The sequence below is a fragment of the Carassius auratus genome, unplaced genomic scaffold (genome assembly GCF_003368295.1).
Source record: "Carassius auratus strain Wakin unplaced genomic scaffold, ASM336829v1 scaf_tig00215962, whole genome shotgun sequence".
In the NCBI taxonomy this organism is placed as follows: domain Eukaryota; kingdom Metazoa; phylum Chordata; class Actinopteri; order Cypriniformes; family Cyprinidae; genus Carassius; species Carassius auratus.
The window spans coordinates 52,588-80,555 of record NW_020528337.1 but is presented as its reverse complement, the minus strand read 5'-3'; the positions used below and the strand labels follow the sequence as shown (position 1 = coordinate 80,555).

The 27,968-nt window shown below is 39.2% G+C and overlaps 1 protein-coding gene across 31 annotated transcripts; it reads right to left on the bottom strand.

The window, feature by feature from the left end:
• Nucleotides 1-501: 501 nt before the first annotated feature.
• On the bottom strand, nt 502-27,907 carry LOC113096507 (paired box protein Pax-2a-like). 31 transcript variants are annotated; one of them, XM_026261906.1, is made up of 13 exons: nt 27,242-27,891; nt 25,433-25,613; nt 25,153-25,173; nt 24,474-24,671; nt 21,312-21,397; nt 21,052-21,222; nt 20,182-20,226; nt 14,452-14,627; nt 12,426-12,546; nt 7,371-7,580; nt 5,370-5,471; nt 2,929-3,015; nt 502-2,576 (listed from the first exon to the last, which is right to left on the bottom strand). In XM_026261906.1, the coding sequence occupies exons 1-13, from the start codon at nt 27,282-27,284 to the stop codon at nt 2,455-2,457; spliced, it is 1,563 nt and encodes a 520-aa protein (XP_026117691.1). In that variant the 5' UTR covers nt 27,285-27,891; the 3' UTR covers nt 502-2,454. The 31 variants fall into 31 exon arrangements, with proteins under 31 accessions (XP_026117691.1, XP_026117692.1, XP_026117693.1 ...); XM_026261907.1 differs by having other exon boundaries at nt 25,433-25,610; nt 27,242-27,886; XM_026261908.1 differs by having other exon boundaries at nt 25,433-25,598; nt 27,242-27,886.
• Nucleotides 27,908-27,968: the final 61 nt, after the last annotated feature.

Here is a 27,968-nt window from a genome sequence, read left to right as displayed (position 1 = left end):
ATATGCACGAAAAAGAAGAAAAAACTAACTGGACAGACAGGTGGAATAAAGGTAATGGCTGAGGCCATATTGATTTTTGTTACATATTTTTATCATTCTGTTTTGCCCGTAACAAATGATGTTTGTGATCCAGGACATACAGTTTTAGAGAGGAGAATTGTCTGTGATTCTGCTGCTGTGGGCTTGTTTTAAAATGAATTCTGTCAAGAAAACATTTTCAGAATTCACAAACAAATGAGGATTGCAGTGAGTGGGTAACAATAGCTTCTTTCTAAATGAGAAAAGAGCAAAATCATTTATTTAGTTGTTTTTTGTTATTGTGTGAATTACAACTTGTCCTGTGTGTGCATAGTTATCTGTTGACTTTGATCTGGTTTCGATCTTAGAATCTGGTCCTGCAGTAAAATAACTTTAACTTGATATTGGCAATAAAAAGCTTTAGAATTATGAAGTCATGTATTGAGTGCAGGGGGCTTCAAAGTACAAAAACAATCCATGAAACCAGGCATGTGAAATGTATTTGTTCAATTCTACAGACTTATTAGGGATCATTTAAAATGAAGGGTAAAATTGAACGCAGTAGTAAAGGAGAATACAAAATACCATTTTACTTGATTTGCATAGAGACTTCAACAGTATGAACTAGTTAAGTAAAAGTGAGCCAAAACAAAACATACAAACAGCTGCACGTGGTGATATCATCTGAAACCCAGCCACCGATGCAGGACGGGTTTCAAACATTTTGTTGTGCATCTCTGCAAAGCACAACACATTGAAGACACAAATGTAATGTCAATCTTTTTTTCCCCCTTTCATTTCTCATATCTACAAATGGAATCAGTAAATTAGTAGGATTCTGTAACGGTGAAATGTAAGTGATCTTATATACACAGAAGAACTGTTTTCACATTATACACAAATCATTCTACAAAGCAGCATTTTGTTGCAAATGACATAGGTTTAAGTAACAGAATTCACCTTTTTGTGTACATTGCTGTGGGGCTAAGATGGATCTTTTCCTTTTCGTTCACCATTACCACATACAATCAGTATTGACTACTATTGAAACATAATACTGTTTTATTGACAGATACAGCAAATAAAATATTAAATATCAAACTAAGTCTTTGGCAAACGTGGTATAAAGTACATTCACTTTACATTTCCAGGAGTGTATGTTTGGACCGTTTCCATTTCTATCCTCGGTGTCCCAAATAACATTTGGAGGAACGTTTGTTCATCCACACAGAAGGGTTACATGCATGTCTACCTCTCAGGACCATAGCCAAACCATAAAAAAAATTAAATTAAAAAAGCTGTAAGGCATTTGTTGAACTTGTTGTACAATTGACTGCTAATGATTACATTGGTACTGAGCCAGTCAGAGTCGTTCTGTCTCAGTCACCCGATACAAAAATGGTCCTTTTGAGGAAGTTTTTTAAGGAATCCACACAGAAAAATGAATATACTAGTTTCTAGCATATAGCAAATGTTTTTTGTCCCATGTTGTGGTTGCTTTGTCAATTCGAGATGACCTTTTTACTTAAATAGAACATGTAATCTGACAAACTTTCAGAGATAATTGCAATTCATTGTACTTATAAATCCAGTAATGCAAAATAGTGCAAACGAGAAAAGAGCGGCACCCATCATGATATTGGAGTTTACACATGATAAAATGGAATATCCCGAAAAGGTATGACACACAAATGCACACACAAACCATCAGCTAAACCAAAACAATAATTTAATATACGGTTTTCTTGTCAGGTCATATACAGCAACAGTTTACAACTTATTCAGTGTCTGACCTGTTTTATCTTTTTTTTTCTATTTTCTTTCCCCCATTTTGATTGTGTATCACAGAAAATGTTAAATCATGTTGGTAATTTCATACCACGAGTCAGAGATGGCTTCTAAGACTGTTACACTTGTCTGTTTGACAGAAGATGGAGCAATACTGCAGTTTTCTGCTCAGCTGACACGTCGCTGTTCCGTCCGTGAGAGGTAAGACACTAGTGAAATGGTGTAGGACAAGGGCAAATTACATTAAAGGCCTCAGGCAACCTTGCTTGTGTTTGATCTGTTAGTTTTACTAAATACAGTATGTAAAGGAATGTATTGATTGATTTAAAGAGAGAACAAAAACAAAAAAAACAACAACACATCAATTGTTACTTCGTACTTCTTCACACGGTTCGACTTGTTTTATATTTTGTATAATATATATAATTTTGTAGAATCTTTCAAAGTCTTTTCAGGAAATAGTTCAGTCATTGTTCAGTGATTTAGAGAATGAGAGCCTTAGTGATGATGCTGCATGAGGGGGGTATAGTCGATGTCTGGGAGGGGGTCGGGGGGGACCCACTGTTGCTTGACCCTCCTAATCCGATCTCGGCCCTGTGAAACTGAAGATTGCGTAGCCATCTTCAATCCCTCTGACCTTAACGCCATTCAGACTGGTACGATTTGGAGGCCGCGGCCATGGTCCTGCAGTTTGATTGGGTTGCCATGGTAACTAGTGGCGGTCATAGGCAGTGGCAGCAGTGGGAGGGGCGGAGCCCCGTGATGCGGCACTATAATAATAAGGGGAACCTGGAAGTTAACAGAAGAGCGGAGCGTTTGAAACCACAGCAAGAGCAACACTAACGTCCACTCTTAATTTTTTTGCTTATGTAAAAGACTGTCAGACTATTCTATTAGGTCAGAAACTCCCTCGGCATGCACAAAAGCACTTGCGAAGGGCTTATGCACGTCTTAATTTTGAAATGCAGTGTGTTATGACCTCGCTAATCAAAAAGAGAAATAAAAATGTAGCTAGTTTAGTAAAGATGTATGCAAATAATGTCATTGTAAAATGTGATTATATTAATCCCACTTTAAAGCGACTAATCCCATAAGGGATAAGCAAAAAGGGTTAATACTCACTTAATAACGCGGGGTTGCTGAACCGCCAAGCTTCATTGTAAGTTGTGTACTGCGGGTGAGAGTAGGGATTTCCTGAAAAGTCGCTTCCTGAAATCAAACACAAATGACAGGTTAGCAATGAAGCAAATTGTGTATCTTAAAGGCAAATTCATGTGTTCGGGATAAATTAAGCTCAAACTGTCAGCATTTGTGGAATAAAGTTGATCACCACAAAAAATATATTTAAATAAAATAAAAGGCAAAAATCAAAGTTATGATGCAGAACTTATGTAAATATTTTTGAAGCCAATTTGATTTGAAAGAATTTAGCAATTTCTTAAAAGTACTGCATTTGAGTTTAAAGCTGTTCAAATCTTTTTTTTTTTTTTTTATCTCTTTAACACACAGAAAAAAAGTGGTTTAGGATTTACTTTGAAACAATTTCTGAAAAAATTGCTTGTAAATTTCTCAAATAATTTACTCCCCCTTTATCCCAAAGAAAGCAAATTAAATGTATAATTCTGAAGTGAAAAGACTGAAAAAAATTTTTTCTTTGTAAAATCTACTCCAATAATGGTTGTTGTTGTTTTTTTTTTATAATTTCAAAACATACATTTTTACAGTGTAATTCAAATTCAAAGGAGGCACAAGTAGAAATAAATAAATAAATAAATAAAATAAATAAACTTGTACTGAATTAAAGTAATGCTACGCTTGAAACATTGCATGGTATTAGTTTAGCACATCAGAACTAAAGGAACTGGCATTGTTTCACAGCACTAGCTAGGCAGATGGCTCGCCCTGTCCTCTTTCCTACGCCCTGGTGCTTGGCCATTTTGGCTGAATTTGTTACATTAATCCTGAGCTGGGTTTTGAAGTTTCCTCTCTTTGATTCTGCTTTTGCGCTTTTAAGATTCTCTATTCTTTGGCCGCACCAAAGCCCGTCTTCAAAAACCCTCCCCGATGGATTCATTCTCACTCACATTTGGCCCTTTTTATTCCACCGAGTTCTGCTTTCAGGAAGCGGCCCTGTCCATGTCAGTGAGCAATGCTGTTGGTCCCCCACGTTTCTTTCTTTTATGAGACAATAATGGCTGGGTTTTATACGAAGCTGGTGAGGAATGGCTTTTGCTTTAACAGTGTTTGGGGTCTGTCACTAAATCTTAGTCGTTCGAGGGCCAGATGAATGGAAGTGCACACAAAACCCATGGCTCTAGGATTTAAGAGGATTTCTCAGCCTGTGTGACCAATGAAAATGAATCTTTGATGAAAACATATTTGATGTACCTGTAAAGATATGTTTGCCCAGCAAATGAATCCTGTCACTGAATTAAATTTGCCCCTGCGAACTATTCATGTTTGTGGGCTGTGGAAGCCCAAGACAGACTTGAATCTATCTGAGGCACTCAACGGTGACCGAGAGAAGAATCCCTCTCTGTGTTTGATGTAAAATATTTGTTTTCCAATTTTCGCACACTGCATGTTTGTGCTCGGACTTTGTGAGCGCTGATGTTATCCCCTGGCTCCACGTACAATTGCATTTACACTTTTGCAACTTCTCTGCAGCACCTCTCTGACTGTCTGTTTGCATACGTATGTGTGTTTGTGCTGTTTGGGGAGAGGGCACCGGTCTTGCTGCCAGATTGCATCCTGTCCTGGCAGTGAAACTCAAGTCGGGTCCCTCTGAGAGATAGTGATTTAAATATTTACAGGCCTTCCCGCCTGCTGTTTTGTGACCCTTAACTGTTTGCTGTGAACCTGAACTGCAGGTTAAGTAGAAGGGAAAAGAGATACGCTCTGCAGCACTGGAGGCAGGGTGGAGAAAGCTGTGTTTATCGATGGCCTGTGAGAGCGTCGACCGGTCAGGGAGAGCGAGGGAGGGGCATAATGAGTGCTGGAACCCGAGTGGAACTGAGAGGAATTGTCCTATTTCCCGCACTTATGTCCCTGATCACTTATTGAGAGGTGCTAATTTTCTCCTCAGCTGCCGATAAACTGAGGCTACTTCTCAGGTTATTGACGAGTCGGGATCGAGATTCACGCTGCCCGCTGTTGTCTTTGCAGCCATCCTGCAATTACGGCTCCTCATTAATCTTTTTCTCATTAATATTATGCTCCTCATTAATATTATCCTGTTTAATAAACATTAGCATCACCAGAAATGTCATGTGCAATATGCTTGTGTCACTTCTTTCACAACTCTCATTCTTAAAATGTTACCTGGCATTCTACACTAATATATTCAAGCAGGAAAGGATGCTTTGGGCCAATGCTAATTGAATTTTAATGCAAAAGTGCTATCAAATGACAATTTTATTTTCTAGGCGCAGCAGTGGAAATTCAAGTTGGCTTTGCATGACCTCAGGTTTCCTGAAGATGAGCAATTGCCGAGGACTGTTCGCTGAAAATATTACGAGCTCTCTTAAAATTAACGTCCTCATAAAAATAGTAATTACACTTACCAGGGACCATTCCAGCAAGTGTAGAGGTGGGGTAGCTGCCCTGCCCAGTGGGGGGAACGTGAGGTGGGTATCCTGGTAGGGTTGTGCTCGCCATGTCTCGACCTGTAAAGAAAGTCAAAAGTTGTGAGGGCAGCTCCACACAAACACACACACCAAAACAAAAAAAGCAAAAAAATTCAATGAGCAAAATTAAATTGGTGCTGGATATATGGTTATCCTAAAATCTTTATAATAATAATAATAATAATAATAATAATAATAATAGCATTAGTAGTAGTAGTAAAACAGAAGATGAAAATCATCAAGTATTTAAGATTTGTATGATTTATATATATATATATATATATATATATATATATATATATATATATATATATATATATTCAGTATTTCAATAGTTTCTTTCAGATATTCTGCAAAAAAAAAAGCTACAGTAACCTTCACATCTTTTATTACATAAAAAATTATGATACATAGAATAAAGTGGAAACCAACCCATGCATTAAGGTGTTAAACCATGCACATTAATAATAAAAATAATCTAATATTTCCTTAAAAACCCAACCTTGCAACCCTTTTCAGCTTTTTTATTGTAGAAAAATTAATAACTAGAAAACCCAAACATACAGTAGTTACTAATCACCTCTCCTTAATAAATTCACAACTTGAAAAACTGATGACCTTGCAGAATCTAAAAACAACTCTCTGCTTTTTCTCTCTTCCAGATCACTCTGCCTTTTAACTTCCTCTATTACACAGAGTGGCGCTGCTGGACTGTTTTGACTGAAAGATTTGAAACTGCTCGACAGAGAGAAGCACAGAATGCCCTCGGCCTGCTGGTGGCATCACTGCTGCTAAAACAGCCCAGAACATCACGGAAGTGCAAAGCACACACTGCCTCCATATTCAGTTCTGTAATTGGAGGTGACAGCTAGCAATCCTGCTGGATGTGCTGGCGCAAACTTTACAGCACGTAGGCCTTCGTCAGTCCCGAATGGGCCCTCGCAAGGTCCTGCATCATTGTTTGAAAGGGCACCAGTGAGGGATGGGGGGGGGGGGAGCGCTACCCCAGTCCAGTTACTAATAAGAGAACCGCCAGTCAAAGTGGCGTACTAGGATGGTAAGCAATGTGAAAATCTGTGTTTTAGTGTGATATTGTGCTTCTGGTTTAATTAATAGGAACAAAGGGCAAATTACAACTGAGTTGTTTTTGGTCATTAACTAAAAATATAAAATATGAATGCATGCAGGCAAGTATGACAGACACACAATCCCACACACACATTAACAAGCATGTTAGATAAATAAAATCTAAGTATTTTAGAGTAAATTAGATTTTTTAAAACTATTAATGTATTTTGAAAATGTAGTATATATACACTTTCTTTTTTATATACTCCATACCTTTCAAATGTTTTGTGTCAGTAAGCTGTTTTTTTGACAATAAATAAAAATTAAATTACATTTCTTTTCTACAAAACCTTTCTAAAAATAAGTTTCTATTTTAATCTATTTTGTAAATTGTTCACGTAAATGTCAGTAATTTCTTTGATGACAAAGCTATATTTTCAGCAGCCATCAGTCTTCAGTGTCACATGATCCTCCAGAAATCATTTTAATATGCTGAGTTGCTGCTCAAGAAACATTTCTTATTATTATCACTGCTGAAAACAGTAGTGCTACTTAATTTCATATAATTTTTTTTTTAAGATTCTTTGGTGATTAAAAAGTTAAATAGAACAGCATTTATTTGATATATTGTTTTCTACTGTAAAATAATGTTAAATACTTTCCTGTCTCTTTAATCAATTTAATGCATATTTGCTAATTAAAAGTATTGATATAATGTCTTAATTTGTGTTGGGCAAACGACCTTGGATTGCCATCGCTGCCCTGCGCCATGACGCATTTGGCTGTTTCCCCCTTTACCAGCACAGGGTACATTTTCTAATCTTTCTTTGTTATTTAATTTAATTTAATTAATTTTTTATAGGGCTGTACCTGCTATAATAGGCTGGCTTGCATACTGGACGTAGCTTGGGGCATGATGGGCATAGGCACCGTAGCAGGGGGTGGAGGCATCTACCGACACGCTGGGCTGGAGGGACAGCAGTTCTGCTAGGCCCGAGACTGCCAGTGAGGAAGGGGTGAAAGGAGCCAGGGAAGCCTCATGCGGCTCCTGCTTAACGCACATGGAGGATGAATATGACTCTGCCAGGTGAAAAAATAAAACAAAAAAAGCCACACACACACAATCAGACAATGCACAATCACTCGCACTCAGCAAAAAAAAAACACAAAGATGAATCATGACAGATGGAAGTACTGAATGGAAGCGGTAAAAGAAAAAGGAAAATGAAGTGTGGCTGACAGTGTTTGGTGTTGTTGTGATGCTACATTGCGTTTAGTAGGAAAAATAGGATTTATGTGAAGTCACAACTTCTGTGGTGTTCTGACTCAGTTGCTCAGATGTTTTCAGGAGTTTTAACAGAGCCTCCAGAGGCACACGCTCAGAAGACAACATTTCTACATGCACGAGGGGATTTGGTCATTAAAAGCCAGAAATTTTTTATGTATGAACCCTGATCCAAAAATAATTACATCAAAGATGCTTTATAACTTTTGTCGCCTTGCCGGCTATATTATTTATTATAAAAATATATTTAGCAATATTTCGGTAAAACTATATTTTTCTTTCTTTGACAAAATAATTATTTCTGTTTTTAAGCATATTTACAGCTGGCAGTGAAAGCATCTCTCAGGGAAGCATCACTCACACAAAAACAGGAATGTGATTTATTTTTTGGTGAAATAACATCTAAACAAATTCAAAAGTTTCAACATAAATTAAATAATATGTTATAGTATTTATATGCTGTAGTCACTGATTTTATCTTCAGGAGATTTGATCCACTCATATTGTAATATCACAGTTTTTTGTCATTTGCATTTTCATCAAAGCCTAACATTTTGGAAAGTTACAGGCCATCTATATTTTACTTGCATTTTACCAACTTGGCGAGTGTTGGCGAGGCTCTTCTCACTCACACTTACAAAGAGAACATATTAAAAGTGATTTTTATTTTTAACAGATCAGATAATTCTTTGGGGTCATAGTTTTTTTTTCTATACAGTTTATTCTCAGAATGGAAAGCTACATAATTTGCTCCATAACAAAGACTTTCACAGTCATTTATCAACTTTAAATTTATATCTAAATCTAAATGAAGCGACATTTTTATACAAACCCTTGAAATTATTTATCCATCGAATGAGCTAAAGTGAGCAAATATGAACAGGTAAATCACTCTGAAACAATATCTCTAGAATAGCATCGGCAAACAGCAGCTTGGCTTGTAGATCAATCAAGCTCAAATACAGAGAAATTTCCCTAAGGTTTGGAGGTAAAATCCAAAAAAGCCTGCAAACTGCGACACGGCCCCTTTGCATCGCCACTTGTAATATCATTTGGCTGATGAGGTTTGGCAGTTTTCATCTTAGCGGGTTTGCCTCTGCAGCTCGAGCAATCAATGTGAGCTCTGTCTTCATCTCTCCCTCCACTCATCCTCTTTAACATCCTCTGCTGTTAACATGGTCTGTGGGGAGGGCTCTCACAGCTTCATGATAGCCTCATTAGCTGTTTCCCCACTATTGTTGTTTTACAACTGAGCTATGTGCAGAGAGTCGCTCATTAAGATAAGGCCTCCTTGTTGTCAGACTCAATCCTGACAACCCGTTCTGACCCTTACGCCAGGAAATCAGGCAACTTAACTGGCCTCTTTCCCACACAAATCAATGCCAGAATTTCCTTTCCGGGACTAACAGCCAAATCTTCATACAGCAGGATCAGGATAAACATGGCGTTTTTTAATTGAGAGACACATACAGAAACGAGGCAGATAGATGACTATATTTCAGAGAAGAAGATGACGGCAATAAAGCCTAACTTCAAAAAATAAAAAACCTTAGAGGCCAATAAAGGAGAAGAGGAAGAGAGGCTGTCGGAGGAATTAGGCCTCGCGTTTTCACGGCCTCTGCTTTGCCGCTGTAAAGCAGACAAGGGCGTCTGCTACACTGACCGAAGCCCAGTGTTCAAGATCACTGAACTCTGAAACTAATCAGAAGTGGTGTTGCTTATTGTCCTGGAAACACGCCAGACCTGCAAAAAAAGGAAGGCTGTCAACCTCCTGATTACCGAGATGGAAGATAAACACTGGTCTATGTGGAGGCGCATCACATCTCAACACGAACCAGAGGTATAGAGTTCTCCATGTCTGTCTCGCGCTTTCATGAATGCACGGTTTCACATGGGTGCAGAGAGAGCGAGATGAATGACTTAAGAAAAAAACAACAACAACCGCTTCAGCAAGGTCACTTGGCTTAGAGAAAACTTATTATCACAGGCGCTTTAATGTTTTGTAACAGTACTGCAATCTTTGACCTCAATTCTCAACATTTTGTCACAGGGAAAATGGAATAGACTGCTTCAGCCTGATCAATTACAGCAATGTAATGTTTGGACGGCCAGATTGCTTAAATCCCCAATATAAGTTCCTAAAGTCATTCATTATCAAATGTGTGCTCAAAGGTTAGTGTGCTCTTATGAGTGTGAAATAAACATTAATTTGGGCTCTAGGGCCTGCCGGGGCTTCTGGTGACTCAAGACAGAGGCAGTTTGTCACTGGGCCACACATCAGATACCTCAGTCTAGCCGGCAGCGTGTTGTTTGCTGCTCACTGGAGAATAGCGGGCCACATTTAAAAAATGGCTCTCTGGCGGATATATTTCAGCCGGAGTTCATCAGCAGCATAAGTCGACACAAAGCAGTCTTTTCTTTCACTCTGCCTGCGTATGCTGCTTTCTTACTTTTCTTGCTTGTTTTTTTTTTTCAGACATGGAGCTCTGTTGCTTTCAGGCCCGGGTGCTCATTTTTCCTCCCTCTCCCCCCTTCTCCTCTCCTCCCATCTCTCTGAAGAGATTTGGAACAAGGGGGATCCCTTCAGCACCTGCTCAGGTTTTCAGCGGATCGGAGGGGTGCCTATTTACACGGTACCATCCTACTGGCACCAGGAAGGCTTCCATTATATGGCTCGGCAGGGACGGCGCTTAAGAATCCACACTAGTCATTCATTGTGAAGGTATGTGCAAATGGCCTTTTTAAAAGGCTAGCCATATCTGGACAGCATCCAGACTTTTTACTGCAGTTTGAATAAATCATGCCACTGTTTTTTCCCTCTACTACAGTTAATACATGAAAGTGTGGAATGTGCATGACGCATAAGGGCAAGTATTGCCTCTGATAAGTCTGAAGGCCTTTAAAACAACAGAACCACAGATTAATCCTACAATGAATCTAACTGTACGTTCTAGGGTTTTATATTATTTATTTTAAACAATTTTATTCATATTTTAAAGTATGCATCTATTCCATTATTTAAAGGAATGGACTTTACCGCAAGTTTTTTATTTATTTAATTAATTAGATTTCATCTGGCATTATACATTTCGGTCGAATAGACAAGCTATTTTCAAATGCATTTTCCTTTAGGACTTTAAGTACAGAGAGAGCTGTAACCCCTAAAACTAATTGGCTAAACAGTTAAGACAAAAAGCACGTCTCCTATGCCTTGTAGTGCCCTTAAAATTCCAATTTCTGTTTTGTAATGAAGAGTTCATTAATCATTCATCTTTAATAGATTATGCAAATAACACGACATAAAATCAACAAGATCAATGGCAGCGTGAATTTTAATTGGCTCAGGAAAACATTGCTGGGAATGAGCATAATCTCCAGCTCTCTCCAATGAGAGGGGGTAATTTATTCAGAATTGGCTCTCCGTGTAAATGCGTAGGGTAATTTAGCACCTCCTTTAACTCTGTCCTTATTCTTATTTCCAGTTTATCACATGCGAGTACATCATAACATTGCACTATTGCATCTTTGAACTGCTTTCCTTGCCTTTTTTTTATTAAATGAAGTTATTACTGTCAAAAATAATTTAGAATGCGACACGAAACAGTTAATATATAAGACTGTCATTTGAACCTCGACATTCTGAAAAAAAAACTTTCGAACGTAATTACATATTTATTTATTTTTAAATGCTGAATTTAGGTTGCCAGGAGAAAGTACCAACACCATTGTGAAACTATTAACAACAATGTAAACTTAAACAACCATTTGGAAATCTCTACCAGAAGCAAGAGGTGGTCTGCACTATGACCCCTGGTGTGTCCCGTCCCAGGTGCAAGAAAGGCCACCTGCCATGAGGGTGCTCCCTAGACCGAGACTGCTTTCATACAAAGGACAAAAACACACCTTTCTTCTCCAGAGGCCCAACTTTCTGGAGGGAACTCTACCTCCCACATATTACAGAGGGGGGAAAAGCCCTTTCTTTTCACATAACATTATCCAGCTATCATTTGAGAAGGGGGCACAGCAATTTTCAATCATCCTGTCCTCCGCCCACACAGAACTCATTGGCTTTGATGGCTCCTGCATAATTATGTGAATTTTATTAAAAGCTCAGCGTATTAATCACAGCACGACAGTTGACTATCAGTAAACTTAACCTTCTCTGAGGTAATAACAGCCGCAACAATGAAACAGTATTTCAATTAGCCAGGCTGACATTAACCACCGCATACCACGAGAAAAAACTAAACAAAAACACTGCAACATTAAAAGGCCAAACTGTGTTAGACCGCCATATTTCTTTCTGGGAGCTTTGAGCTGAAGAAAATACTTTGGTACTGCTTCGGTGGTATAGTAGAACAATTCATCAGTTTTTGAGCAGTGACACTGGCCAACAATTCTCCATAATCACTTTGAACGCTGGCTCTTGCAAGCAACAGCGCTTGTCTGTTTTGATCGTTCCTCTCTTACACGGTCCCTCAGAGCAGGCAGCACTAATCCATCCACTATATATTAACATGTCACATTCCACTCTCACCTGTCCGCTCACTTTCCCATATAAAACAGTCACATAGTCTTGAATATGAACGTCCTGCCAGTATTCTAATAGTCAGCCGGGATGGTGGATCCAGCGCTCTTACCTGTCACTACCGGGTAGCTCTGTGACACGCTGGAGCCCAAATCTGAGCTGACGCTGGTTGACAGACTGGGCTTGACTTCATCCAGTCCAGGGTTCAGTGCTGGTAGCGTGTATTCATTAGCCTGCCAATGAGGGGAGGGGGACACTTTAAGTAGATATATCTTGGGATCCAAGCATCACTTTTAAGGTGTCCAATTAGAAAGCTTTCTGCCTCTGAGCTGCCAGTCCTATGTTTTTTTATTTCTGTTCTTTTTATGATATTTCTTATGATTTAAGGAAAATGTTTTACACCAGGGATTTGATATAGTGGCTGCTCAGTTACTGTGGCTTTGTAAGAGGGCACCTGAAATCCAGTTCTACTAAACTTGCACATAATTTTTATTTCCCCCAGTCAGTGCGTGTGGGTTTTGAAGGAGTTAATGTGAACTGTGTGTGCATACATTAAGGATGTGAGCGGGACAGAGAGTAGGATTTGGAACAGACTGAAAGGAAGGGGTGTCAGCTGTCTCTTTGTGCTTGACTGCAGTCATTCCTCTGACCAGCCAAGGGAGGAGACGGGTCTGCTTTGTTCGATTACCAACATGGCCTCGTTTCGAGACCATTTGTGATTGTTTTCTTTAGGATGAGAAAATGATGACACATACATAATCCCAGAACATCTTTCTATTATTATTTTGAAATGCTAAAACATTGACGCTTATATTTTCTGGACTTAAGTTGGATTAAGCTGCATTTGTGGTACTATGACTTTTTTCAAATAGATTTCTTTGTAACGCGACAAATGAGAATAGATTTCCGGCTACCATTGTTCCTCAGGTATTAAAGTGCGAGCGTACATATGTCCGTATACGTCTGAGTGTATGTGTGTGTTCGTGCATCTGCGCACCACAATAGGGTCGGTATCCCAATGGGAAATGCGGTGACCCCAGACTTGTCTGTCTCTATTCCAGATAAACTCTTATTGTCTGCTACAAATGTTCAGTTGGCCAGTAGCGGATGTTCCTCTCTATTTGGTCTGGCCTCAGATGCACAACAGCTATTTTATCATGCAGATAGGGGCAAGAGGGGCGTGGGGTTACTGAAGAGCCATCTGAAAAGGATGACCAAATGGCAGGCAGAAGTGTGGGAGGGGAGAACCCATTGAATTTAGCATTTCCAAAATGGCTTTTTAATGCCCGGCCTCAAACACCAGACATGGCTAATAGGTCCGCTCTTTCAAGAGTTAAAAAGGGGGCACGAAAATGGACCAATACATGGGAATGTAGTCTGATTAATATTACATTAAATTAAAAGTGATTTTCCTGGACTGTTCCAGGGCTGTTTTTCCCCCCGCGTTAAGTCATTTCCAATTCGTTTTGGTATTGATCTTCCAGTAGAAATCAGTTTGGTAATTAGCTGCAAATTAGGCCCTCTACTAGGGGTGAGTGCTGTCCCCCTGATTTATCACCAGTGTAATTCTCTGCGATCGGAGAGAAATTAAAATGAACTCAATTAGGCCACTGCTTCTTCTTTATGGGCCTCTACTTGGGAGTTTCAAGGGAAAAATTAATAGTTACTGGTTGTTTGATAGTATAATGAAAGTAAATAAAGCTTATATCCTGTAATAAGCCAAAAGCTTTAAATAAGAGCTTGTATATACAAGGTGGTGTTTTTTAATCCTTTTTCACAGCATAATGTTTCATGCAACTTTATTCAGACTGATATTTGTATCACTGGATTCATTTTGATGTGCAATTATTAAAAACTAAATTAATCTGGCTTTATTGCACCTTACATTATTTAATGCACATATTTGTGATGCTTGGGCAAGATGTGTCAGTTAACATTTGTCTGGGATTAAATCGTATGGTGACTTGATTTCACTAGTTCATCTTAAGAAAAATAAACATTTGTCAGTTCGAATAACCTCTGCTGTCCACTCACACTTTGCTTTAAAATTAGCACTACAGACTGTCCAACAATCTCCTGATTGTTTGTTAAAAGTATTAGTTTGTTAGTGTTCGTCCATTTGCCTCAATATTACTAACCTGCTCTGGCTTGATGTGTTCTGACGTAGGGAAGACGTCGGGGTATGACGGCCGCTCAAACACTCGATCCAGAGCCTCCAGCTGCTGTTGAGTGAAGGCATCTGCCCTCAGGTGCTTCCGTAAACTCTCCACACTACCCTGAGAATCACTGTTTGGGCCAGAGCCATCTGAACCATCTATGAGAGGAGAGAGGGACAAGGCCACATTCTAGTACCAGTCGTTATGGTCTCGTTTCTCCCCAGGATAGGCACCCCATCCCTCCCTCCCCGCACACCACACAACAGCTACGTCTAGTGCTGGAGTGCAGCTCTCAGCACCACTAAATGAAAGATTGGAGTATATCAGCTCAAATTCAGTCAGCGCTAGCCTCAAACTGATCCTAATGGCTGTGGAAAGATAGAGCACTTGAGGCTGGGAGAGAAAGAGAGAGGGGGGAAAGATGTGGACGGTGCAAAGTGGGAGAGGGAAGACCCACACCTCCCCCATCCCAGATCAGCATCAGCACCGTCATCATCTGATGGGCCTGCAGTAATTGATGGATTACCTTCAGAGCAAATATATACTTGTTGGAAACACCATGTGTTTTAGCATGAGCCAGCTTGTTCTCTTTCCCATCAGTAGGCTGGTGGAAAATGGAGAGCTATTATTTAAAAGGCACAATTTCCTTTAGAATGTAATGCTGCTCTCACTTTCAGATTGCTTTTCCCTGGAAAAATGGGAGGCTAGTCCCGGCTGGAATACAATTACACAGTTTCTACTGCCAGCTTATGCATTGCCCTCCATCTCCCTCTCTATAAACAAATGAACAGTTTCCCCTCAGACCGTGACCTCATCACCCTGCTGAAGCAGGTAGCCTTCTTTCCACAGCGCCTCATTTTGCTTTTCCGGAAGCCCTTCCGCAAACATCCCACAAACGCGGCAGTTGCGCCAAAAGCCTTGTGTCTCTGGTGGTGGAGGGGCTTTTTTGCTCCCTTACAAATCTGTCATTCTAAATTTGCAGCAGATTATGTTCTCTCGTCGGCGAGAGCATAGTGATATATGATATGCAAGGCCCTTATTGATTGCCTGATCTGGTGGCAGGAGAGAAGCGAAATGAACTTGAAATGAACATCATGCCTCAACTCATTGTGCGTATAATACTCTACTTAATCCCACATTTTTCTGTGGTATGGAATTCAATTGATCAATCATGTTCCACTGATAGTACCATTTCAGGGGCTTTATTGCCATTCTACCCGCCAGCTTGACCTTTTTTCAATGGCTGAGGCCAGAGGATGAACTGCCTTTCAGGAGAAATAGATCCACAGAGAGGTCTGATAAGAGACTGGGAGATATTATGTGTTTTGGAGTGTGTATTTAAGCTACACTGAGGTGACATTTTTTCTCTTCCTATTAATTCCAGTTGTGGTTGTTTTGTTGTGTTTTTTTCTCTCCACATTATCTGAGTCATTCCATATCTGAACGCAGGCATTTTTTATAGACAGCTCCCTTGGGGGCCTTCTATAAGGCTGCGTGTTGTTGCCGTATAAACCTCAATTGTTCTCTTTGGTACAGAAGAAAATAGAGTCATTAATTACTTTCTATCAGCTGGTCTTAGTGCAAACTGCGATCAATAAGCAGGCGTTTGTCATTTGCTTCAGTGCAGCATGTTTCCCATACTCAAAAGCCCAAAGCGTAAAGGGCCGCTAGTCGACACAGGGGATGGAGCTGCGCTTTGAGCTGTGGGGGGCTGGGCTGCTCTCTGTTACGTTACATTTAGGGAGATTTAGGTTAGAGCAAGTATAGATCAGCATTTCTGACTGGAATTTTTTGAACATTTAACAGATATTCAATGTGAATGCAGTGATGTTGTCTAGGCTATGTATAAGGCTCCTGTTTACATCAGTGCTCATACTACAGTATATTGATTTCATTGGAACACTTGAGTGTGTTTGTTTTGACATCCCACTGCATTAGCACTCTGGTGCTATGGGACTAGAGCTTTGTCAGATCAGATAACCAGAGTCCATAAAAAAGGCCTCCCCTGGGCTTCCTCCTTTGGAGAGTCCAGTTCAAATAAAACTAAGAACAAGAGACAGTCAAGGGCTTATTATGGTGAACTTGTCATTGTAATACATGCACTCCGTGTAGTTTAAGTCTGTGCTTTTGAATATTTTAAAGTGAAATGTCCCAAATATGTAGAAAATGTTAGGTTTTTGGAAAAAGTGTGTGTTTAGGGTTGACCAGGCAGGTGTGACATTCTTTTAAGAGAACAGTGCTGAGTTTCCTGCTTTCATCTCATCAGATAAGGCTGGCTTGGATGAGAGAGCTTTTTAAAAAGCAAATGAGGGTCTCGTGACCCTCATGACCCTTGACCTGGTATCACACATCCGCTCTTATAAGGGTAGTTTAAACAAAAATTAAACTTCTGTCATCACTCAATCCTATAAGACTTTCTTCTGTTAAAAATGATTCAAAGAATTGTTTTTTTTTTCATACAATGAAAGTAACTGGGGTCCAGTGTTGTTTTGGACCTAATTGACCTAAAACAAATCATAAATGATGTAGAATTAAGTCTATTTTTTTAGGTTCCATCAAAAAAAATGTTATAAAAAAATCTGATTCTACAGTTTTATTTATTTATTTATTTATTTTTATCTAATGAAAAAGTAACATTTTTATATTTGCTCAAAAACTAGGAATTTGTGTGGGTGTGCATGAATTATATAGGCTGGAGTAGCAAAAAGAAAAAGAGGTTTGGCACTTCTATTTATGAAATTTACAGTGAGGCAAGGCTGCACAGCACATAACTAAATCAGAAGAATATGAGACAATAGGAGAAAGAACAAGAGAGAGATGTAGGGAGAGAAAGAGCCAGGTGGCAGCAGCACAACCGGGGCTGTTAATTTCCTGTTATGTTACAGCGTGTTTAAAGGCTTTATTAATTCAATTTAGTGTTGCTAAGCGGTGTGCAGGCTGCCAGTAGGAGCTGCGCTTTCTCTCCTTTTGATTTTTTCTTTTCTCAGGCTACCACTGTCAGCATGGGTTTCTCCTCTCACCTATAACACATATTCTTTACTGTACTCACACCCGGTCCGTCATTTAGCATATCGGCCTCATGTGACGCAGCGTTCTGGAACGCGATTAATGAATGCGTATCTCCCTCGCTCTCGCTCTATTTCCTTTTAAAAATCTGTGTAATGTGCACCACATTAATTCTCAGCATCAGCATTCATAATTGACTTTTCTCTGACACGATTCCTCTTCGAGCGAACCACCCTGTGCTTAGATGTTTTTGTGCTGCAGATTTTCACATTTGAGCTATCGGCCAAGCCGGGGTGGCGGGTCTGCTTGAATGCAGATGTATCAGCCAAGCGGGGGCATAGACCTTTTGTGTCCTTTGATAAGGAGCCCGGCACCTTCTTCTCTGCCGGTTACGCTCTGCAGCCTTTCTCAAATCTGGTCTTTCTCTCACACAGAGGCCATCATCATGATGAGATCGGTGGGATGTTCTTATTCGATTTAGACTGAGGCCAATCCATTTCTTGGTTTGGATGTATTTCATTTCTATTCTTTTAAAAGGTAGAATCCATATTGACACAATAGAATCTCACAAGCCATGAAATGGAAGCATTCTAGCTGTGGGCCAAACTAGTATAAACAAGTGTGTCGTCGTTCACTCTCAAAGCAATACTTTTAGATGAACAAACAAGCTATTGTACCATGTTCTTATACCACGATGACACGGATATAATATCTTTATCGCACTAACGTCAAATAAATACGCAACTAGGCCTTATAAATCATCCCATTATAATTTATTTCATGTGAACGCATGCTCCCACAGATGATTCAAGCCTCAGTCTGTGTTTTTGCACGCAATTTATCGCAATCGGCCCACTCCCTATGTAGGATGTATTTGGTTTCATACAGATGGAAGAGAGCCGGGTCACACCAACCTGCTAATCAGCCAACGCAAGGACAGGTGAAAACGAAATGGCATGGAAATACACGACTCGTGCCTGTACTAATAATTAACTCAGTTCATTCATTTGTGTCATTTTGTAACAAAGTATTAACTTTGACAAATGAGAAATCCCAAACAGGCTTAATTTCCCTCTTTTGCCATTAATGCATTTGGCAAGAGAGGCATTCTATTTTCCATAATGAGATACACAAATAAATCTGGCAATGGATTGAAGGGCCTGTGAAGACAGCAATAAGGTTGAAGCGCATTTTCTGTGCTGGCATAATTGGTATCACTGCTTGCAGACATATAAACCAATCTTTACACAGATAGGGTTTTGTCTCTCTCTTCCCCTTTAGGCTATTTCTTTTGTCACCTCAATAGCTTGCACATTCATGATAGAGGAAGGGGGTGCTAATTTGTGAATTAATAGCTTTTCTCTGCACTATTGCAAATTCTCTTAAATGTCACTATGTTGCTATTGCCACCAAAGAACTAATCTTGGGAGGCTCCCCCCAACCCCTACCTCCCTCTCCGTCTCTCCCTCTCTGCGATGGTCCGCACCATGCCGAACGTCACCCATATCTGGTGAGTAACGTGCTACTTTTAATTTGCAGTAACACATGAAAATGACAGATTAATGACTCTTATGACACCTGTGTCCCTGAAGCTCCTCTTGCAAAGGCCTGCTGTACATAACACGTCACACTACATTATCTCCATATCAATCTTGTAATGGGGACCTTTTTTTAAAGGACACTAGCATCATCAAGTATAAAGACTGCAGAAGCCTACATCTTTTAAATCAAATGCTAACAGATTACACCCACATTTTTTCCCCATAACTGGCAGGTTTCACATATTACGTGTTTCAAAGTGCATCTGCGCAGCCCTTCCTAAAATCGGATTAGCATATTTCTGTTATGTCATCATCTAATGAAGGGAAGATTGGCTGCACCCAGCCAAATAAGGCTCAGGTAGCCCAAGGCTGCTGGGCCGCTATGAAATTGAAACCATACACTGGCTGTCGCTCTGCCTCCCTGATGTCTCGGTGTGAAATAAGGGCTAAGTTTAAATAACACAAAGCTTTTAAGACATTTGGCACTGTATCAAATTACCAGACATGAGCTCTTCATCAGGGACATGGCATGACATATGCCCTACAAATGTCTTGGTATACCTTGAGAGACCTGCTTAAGATCGTGCGATGCCAGAGGAGGGAAACATATTGGCAACAATGGGAATATTTACTCTAGTCGTTGTAATGAAAGGTAATCCTTGCTGAAGCGCTATTAAATTTGATATTGCGCGGGCAAGTAAACTCGTGTTTTCCCGCCTAGTGTTTTATGATGCAATTACATTCAAGCCTTTCATCCACTCTTCATGTCGTGTCAGTTCTAATCAAACCAGGAATAACTACCGCCACTGCCGTTTGGCTGGGTAATCCCCTCTCGCTTATGTTATGTCCCTTCTCTGTTTTTAGGAACAAACGGTCTATGACAGTGAAAGGAAAAGCCCCACGACAGTCTCGGTAAGAGCATGCTACACTGTAGCAAATGTGATTTGCCACAGTCACTTTCTTGCAGTGTTTATATATGATCCAGAACTCTTGCCATGAAGATATCATTAAGTGTCAGTGCTCTCCATCTCATCCCCCTCCCCTCGAAACACAACCCCACACATGCACACACACACACACACACACACTGTCACAGAGCACTTGATCAGACTCGAGTGACTTGTGATTGAGCAAGCAAAGAGAAGGTGGGCTAACGGGAACTTACAATATCCTATTTTCCTCCCATCCAAGTGGTTGCCACTCCAGAGAACTAAAGAGATGGAAACATAAAAGAAGCAAGTAGCCCTGCTTTGATAAATGTTTTAAGAGATCATTTCCAACCACTTCAACCTCCCTCACTTTGACTACAGCACTTTCTGTGTTCCCGTTCGGCCCGGTGCCACATGGATGTTTATTCACTAGCATTCAAAAGGCGATTGTATGAAGAACCGATCAGCCATTAGGCCTTAGGCGGAATGTGCCCTCTCATTTAGAAAAGGAGAGAGAATGTTGGCATGTGCAGGTTGGCAGCCCCATTTCAGTTCTTCAAAAGCAAAAATACAAAGCTAGAAAATTGTGAGAAATTGAAATGTCAGGATATGTCTTTAGATTATTTCATTATTTTCTGCATTTCCAGTCTGTTCTGAGCACATTTTTTTGCCATTTCATAATGCATCTCTTGTATTTATGTTGCTGATTTCTTTGTCTTCATTTTGTTGACCTGTATTATTTACAACAGCATAAAGCCATATCCCTGATGCACTACCTAAGCATTATGCTGTCATGATTTGGACCGAAGGATAGCATGTAGGCATATTCTTGTTTGTGCAGAGCTACTGTATCATCAAATAAAATGTGCAGCATCCATGCAAACACCATAGTATCAAGCGGCTGAATGAAATAGTCCAATCTGCTTTACTATATAACAAGTCACTTGAGAGCGCTCTTTTTTTCTTTTACAAAATGCTTTGTCCAGTGCTATCAAAATGCCATCTTTATCTCCCCACACAAATTGGAAATTACAGGGGGCTGTATATAGGCCTAAAAAAGGAGTGAAAGGGGAATAAAAGCGATGGAGAGAAATCCAGTCTCTTACCATCATCGCGTTTTCTCTTTTCGCCGTTGGAGCGAGGGATTCCTAGGATGCCATTAATAGAGTAGGACCCCACGGGGTCATTGGAAGCGCTTGACACAGGTGGGGAGGCTGTGCTGGGCACTGAAAGAGCACAGGAATAGGTTAACGTATATGGAGTGCTCTCAAGATCACCTTAAAAGAGAATAAATTAACATTAGGTTACAGGCGTAATTGATGTCATTACGATTTTTTGTTTATATGCAAAATATATGCTGTCTCACCTATAGTGTGTCCCGCTGTGGTGAGAGGTGTTCCTGTGCCGTCAGAGGATGGATGGAAAGGCTGTTGAACTTTGGTTCGAATTATCCTACGAAATGGCAGTTAAAAGAACACGGTGAGTTAAAGATGCAGTTGGTTGGCTGGATCACTTTTAGGTAATATTTTCCATAACTTTGAGCTTGATGTGACCCATTACGTTTGTAAAACTCTAGTGTTGTTTTAGGGCCTTCCTATATGGATGCACTGATTCTGTCACAAATAACCAATCTTGGTGTATTAGGACCAATTGTGGAGTAGATGTGCGAGGCTGAGTGGGAGTTACCGCGGAGAGAGCGGATTCAATCAAATGGGATCCCATCTTTAGAAATATGATAAAGTCCCACTACCTTAAAGGTGTGATATGGGGGAAAGTCTTCATTGCACTTTGGTCTGAATGATCTTGCAAACAAAGCATGAAATCACATCAATTCACCTCAATGATGAGCTTCACTGCCTCGAACTAGCCTCAGCTTTAATAATCTCCCTCTCTCCATCTCTCCTTCTTTATCTATCTCAATCTCTCCCTCTATCCTCCTCCTCACTGAAGCAAGTGAAGATTGCTTGTAAAGTGTGGATAGACTTCCCAGATCCGACATTTTTTTCCTAGCACAAACATTCAGGGGTGCCAGTGCGGATGAGCCCCTATTGATTGGGACTTGGGGATAAAAAAAAAAAGTTGTGAATTAGAGGCAGAGAAGAACAGATGCAAATGGAGGGCTATAAATTATATGTGACAGGAAAGCAATAGTGTCTCATTGTTTCACCAAAGCCCTCTGCAGCATCTGATGTCTTTAATCTGGGACACGCTTCAGAGAGAAGAAGCTGTCACCTTATTCCAGGAACACATTTATACTCGTTGGCTACACATTTTCACATTTGTATAAACTATAATATGGTTGTAAATTTCATTACTAAGGAAATCCTCATTCCATGTGTTTTGATGCACTTAGAAGGTTTAATATGTGTATGTACATATATATATATATGTGTGTGTGTGTGTGTGTTCCGAAATGTTTTTATTTCTTAAAATTTTTCTGCAAGCAAAAAAAGCACATAAGACAAACACCATATAAGTATTTTGTGAATTCTTTAACATCCAGCCAAAGCAATGATTTAACCCTGCAACTTCGTTAGCCATACAAATTCAATAGCTTGGATCCATGTTCTCGCTATTGAATGAGCTATTCGGAATGTGTGAATTAATGGCTTGCCAGGGTGCTGAGAATTCCCTGTAGAAATATTAAAATATGAATCGATGCTATTGAAAGGACGCTTAGGATTCAGGGCTCAGAACTGGTTGTGTGCCAGTGACTTCATGCTGTGAGGAGGACACAGAGAACACCTCAGACACTGTGTAATCTTTAATAATTCATGCAGAGAAAATGTGCTTAAAGCTGGGACATCTTCTAATGTCAACAGAGCAGAGGTCAACCTCTTAAGCGCTCAGTGCATCAGGGTCCTGTCTCTGAAGTCTGCTCACTGGTTAGGGAATACTTTTTGACAGGGTACAAAAACACCTGTTTGAAATTGTACAAGGCTTACAGCTTGATAAGGCAACTGCGGCCTGTGTTAAATGTTCTGTTGTAATTATTGAAATGTTAAAATATTGTATTTGCATTTTGCTTGTACTTGCCTGTTTTCAGTGTAACCCAGTTCACTTAAAATACAAGCCCTCACTGATGTTTACTGTAGCAAATCCAATTTTATTAAATAATACAGGCAAGTTTTGAAATTATTAGCTCAGGTAGGCTAGTTTTATCCATTATGTGTTGCCTGGGCATTGAAAACCCAACACTGTACGATTCAGAATAGCAGTCAAAATAAATTCCTGTTACATCATTATACATATTAATTTTATAAATAACAGAAGTCCTTACAATGTCCTCCTCTGAGATGACAACTTGAACAACACTGGAAACGAAGGTGTATTGGCTCTTCTTTCATGTCATTAATGCAGATTAAAAATGTACCATATACATGTGTTGAGACCTGTTCAAATTGCCCTTTTTAAGCAGCCATAGTGCATGAAATGAATTTTTTTCAGCCTCTCTCTACCCTGTTTTTTTTTTCTTCTAGGAAATGTCTTGTGTGGGTCGCCCATGATCTCTCTTCAGCTCATGAAAATGTAATGCTGCTGGCCAGCTCTATGGAACAGTGCCTCCTAACCAAAGTTCATTACTCCTGCTTGCAGGTAGGCCTTTTTCACCTTGTTCTTCCGCTCTTCCACCCCCTCCCACCACCACGACTCCATCTTACTTGGTACAGTCTTGCTAGTCTTTGTATTTTAATAAGAAATAAGAAAAATAATGGAAACTAATGGTTAGGACTCTTCATTTTCAACTAACTGGTTTAATGTAGGGCATATAAGTAAAGTGGGGTTGATTATGATCTCCCTACAAGAACTACAAGACCTGTTGTTAGTCCTTTAAGTTTAATAGCACACTGAAATTGCTGAGGTAGTAGCACAGTTAGTTACGCATCCACCAAATATTCCATAATTTTACCACACAATTCTTCTTTAATCATTATTATTTTAATACTTAAAATAAGTTGAAAAAAAAAAATAATAATAATAATAATATTGCCTCTTTTCAAAACCCGTTTCAAAACTTTAACTTTGTCTTGCATACTGTACTTATTTAGAACTACTGAGATTTCGTATAAGGCAGTGATGTCTTGTCGCGTGTTTCCCAGTGCTACTGGATCTTGTTACAGAGTATTGATTGGTTTTCATCGAGACAGATGTGATTTTCGCGACCTCGATATAGATCCTCTGCTGCCTGTGGACAGATTTGGGATTGAATTGCACATTTTGAGACCACCCCGAGAGCAAGAATTAAAAAAAAAAAAAAAAAAAAAAAAACCCTTCTGCCACTGAATGCGCATCGTCAAATGGAAACGATACGTAGTTTTCTGTTGGCTACAAGGCCTCTGAAGGGTTTTCAAATTAGCTGATGATGATGACAGTTTGGCCGCTAGTGTTAGGATTCGCTGTTTTAATAACAGTAGGCTACTGCTGAAGTTCAGTAGAGAACCGAGTTAATAGTTCTGTTCTGGTATGACATCATTCTTTTCAAATAAATTTGAAATTTCAAAAGTGAAAATCGAATTTCAAACGGCTTTACCTGTTTATAGATGAAACACTTGGTACTGTGTCGTTGTCACAAACGCCCTCGGCCAGGAGTCGGTCTCTGATCTCCCAGGCGAACATTGTGGGATTCTGCCGCTTGTAATCTGCGATTTTATCCACAACTTTGGGTGTTGCCACTTTCGGTTTGGAACCCCCAATAACTCCAGGTTTAATACTGCCGGTTTCATAGTATCTAGAAAAAGATGAACGATAATTCGTTATTTAAAAAATTCCTTGCATGTCCGTTTTTTTTTTTTTTTTTTTTTTTTTGTTACTAGTGTGGGGCATTGAGCATATTTATAAACAGTGCATTATGAATAGGCTACAGGCCAAAATAGTTATATCATCTGTTTATTTAATTATTATTATTATTATTATTATTATTATTAGCCTATTAGTTTCAAATTATAGCTAAATGTGATTTTCCCCAAACCCTTATGTGTCGGGAAATGTGCATTATTATTGTATTATTATTATTATTATTTTAACACCTACTTTTAATATGTTTTGCGTGTTTAATTATGAACATTCGTATGCTGCGATCTAAAATCGGGATCATCCATTTATCAAACGGCTTCTTTAGCGACTAATTTATGTCCCATGCACCCCACGATTAATACATGCCACCAACACATATCTCATATTTTCTAAGGAACATTTAAAGTGCAGAATACCTTATAAGATCCTTTTGATAGCTGAAAAAATATTTCAGAAAATTCAAAAATCTATAACAGTTTCCTAGAAAACATATCCTTTCTCTTCCACAATTAATTTAAGGTCAGAAATGTGTAATATTAGACCTTTCACTAAAAGGGAAAAAGATACTAACACGACACATAACAGTACAATAATGTTTAAGATGTTTATTTACATTAAGCAATAACATGTCATTACTATTGTTATTTCTACACGGGTATAACTGGACAAATTCACCACATCTGTTCTTTTTCGTACCTTCCGAGAATTTTGCTGACACAGCCATGGCTGACCCGTAGTTGTCTTGAGATGTCACAAGGTCTGACTCCTTGGTGCGCGAGCTCCACGATTCTTTGCCTGACCACGTCAGGTAGGGGTCTGCCATTCACAAACACCCCTCCTAGCTGGTTCACACCGCCGTGCCCTATATGGGATACAACAACATAGACACAAAAAGCATAACATTACATACATACAGAAGATAGGCTGCGCCGTTAACATGGCTACCACACAAAAGCGTTTAATTTTCTCTTTCTCCCCTAACCCTCGCGCTCTCTTTCTCCCTTTAACACTCTCCGCATGGAAGCGCGCGCGCGCGTGCACACACACACTCACACACACTACCTGTGTCCATGTGGACAACGATAAACAATACGTTAGTTAGGCTGTAATGTATATATTAGTTAAGAAACATGATGCAAAATATATCCGTAAAAGGCCTTGACGTCTTATCTTTTTTTTTTTTTTTTTTTTTTTTTTTACTGTTTTTGTACTTTGACAATATAAAAAATAGCCTGTATAGTAGCGTATATATATAATCAAAATGTCCATAGGGCTGCAGTTAATGTTTTCCTCATACATCTAAAACTAATACATTTTGCACGTTTGACAGTAGTTTTTAATGTTTAGCTATAGCTCAGTTAATTTCTTTGTGCTTATAGATAACTTTTGTCAGCACAATATAGCATGATAAATAACTGCTATTGTCATATTATTAAATTGCTGTATTGATAATAATAATAATATTCCACACATAACAATTTTTTATACACACTCAATGATTGTAAACAATGGCAAACGTCATGTGCTATTCTAGCCACAAGACCCGCTGCAGTTAGGTAGTATTTTCCTCTACTATTCCATTGCAGCCAAACACATGTCGCATAGATTATGTTTCAACCTGTTTAATTTTCCTTACACAATTATTGTAAATAATTAAAAAGAGCTTTGATAACTCATATTACAACCATGGAGTAGGCTACTGCAAAATAATTAAGAATTAATTATTTAAATTAAACCCAGGCCTTTCGTCATCTTGTTACAATACGGTGTTTTCAACAAATATTGCACAAACAACTATTTTAAATTATTATTATTATTATGCCAAACAGCAAGCATTTTCTCTCTGATTTTCAATATGTAGATTTATTTATTTATTTTCATTAAAAATGTATCGCTTTAAAATGCGTTTTTAAAGGCAGGTGTTTTTTTTCATAATTTAATATTTTGCAGTTCATCTGGTATTACTGCGTTGACACATATTAGACATTTCTGGCTATTTTAATTTATATGTATATTCTTGCTGTAACTATCTACATTTCTTTCCAGCCCACATGTAGCTATACCAGTTATTTTTCGCACTGAACATAAACATAATAAATCTGTTGTTTGAAATATTCACCAAGCATTTACGTTTTACATAAAGGCAGAATAGTTTATTTTAAATCACGCTAAATATTGTAATGATTTTTCTGAACGACAGTTTGTCGGAACAAACGATTTAAAGGCCGCTACATATAAGAAGCGATCATATTTTATTATTATTTTTTTCCCCGCGGGACTACTTTTCTTATTCGCTTTACTAAGCTTGAAGTATAAAACATTTAAACAATCATTTATACATTTCTTGTAAAAGCTTTAGAAAACTTAGTAAGAGTAAATAGCTTAATTCGCACAGGTTATATAGTCTTACAAAGCCATCTCAACCGAAACGATGAACAATTAGACTTTATTTATTCTAACCAAGGTAGAGGTTTTTAAGGGGGACAAAAATTATATTTTACTCACGGTGCATCGCCGAGAAGGGGTCTGCTTTGCAGTGAATATCCATGGGATAGCAAAGAAAGGAAAGATAATCGACTGAGGTCGCCGTCTCGCCTTGATTATGTAGCTTTAATTTGAATTAATAAAGATCGCTATCCGTTCAAAGCGAAGTGCTTCCGATTCCAGTGTGCAGAAGTTCTTCAGCGCGCGACGAACTTTATCTCGTGCTGATCAGTCCATTTAGTGAAGACAGGAGTCTGGTCAGGTGCAGATCATGTCCTGCACTGGTCTCTCAAAAAATATTTTACGCAGGAACGTTAGCGTAAATCGGTCGTTCAGTTAATATTTGTTGGCTACATATTTAAGGGAACGCAAGCATTAGTGGTTGCGTCTCCTCCAGTGTCCTCTGATGAAACTGAAGTGTAAATTCCTCGATATGGAGAAGCGTTTCTGCTAAAGTCTGAGGGGTACAGTCAGATTCGAGCGGGGATGACAGGAAAAAACATGGACACGGCGAGTGTCTCTCGGTCCCCCTCTCTTCAAGAATGGGATGTGCCTGTTAGAAGCTTTGGGCTGAGACTGAAACCCCTCTTCTCAGTGTGTCTGTTTCTAAAAGCTGCAGTCCACCGCCCCCCTCCTTCCCAGATCCCCCCTCGCATAGAGATGGATGACATGTCAGACAAAGGCAATAGATTCCAACACTTTGTGATTCGCCAACGCAAAAAGCTGGAGCACCAAATGAGGAGGTCTC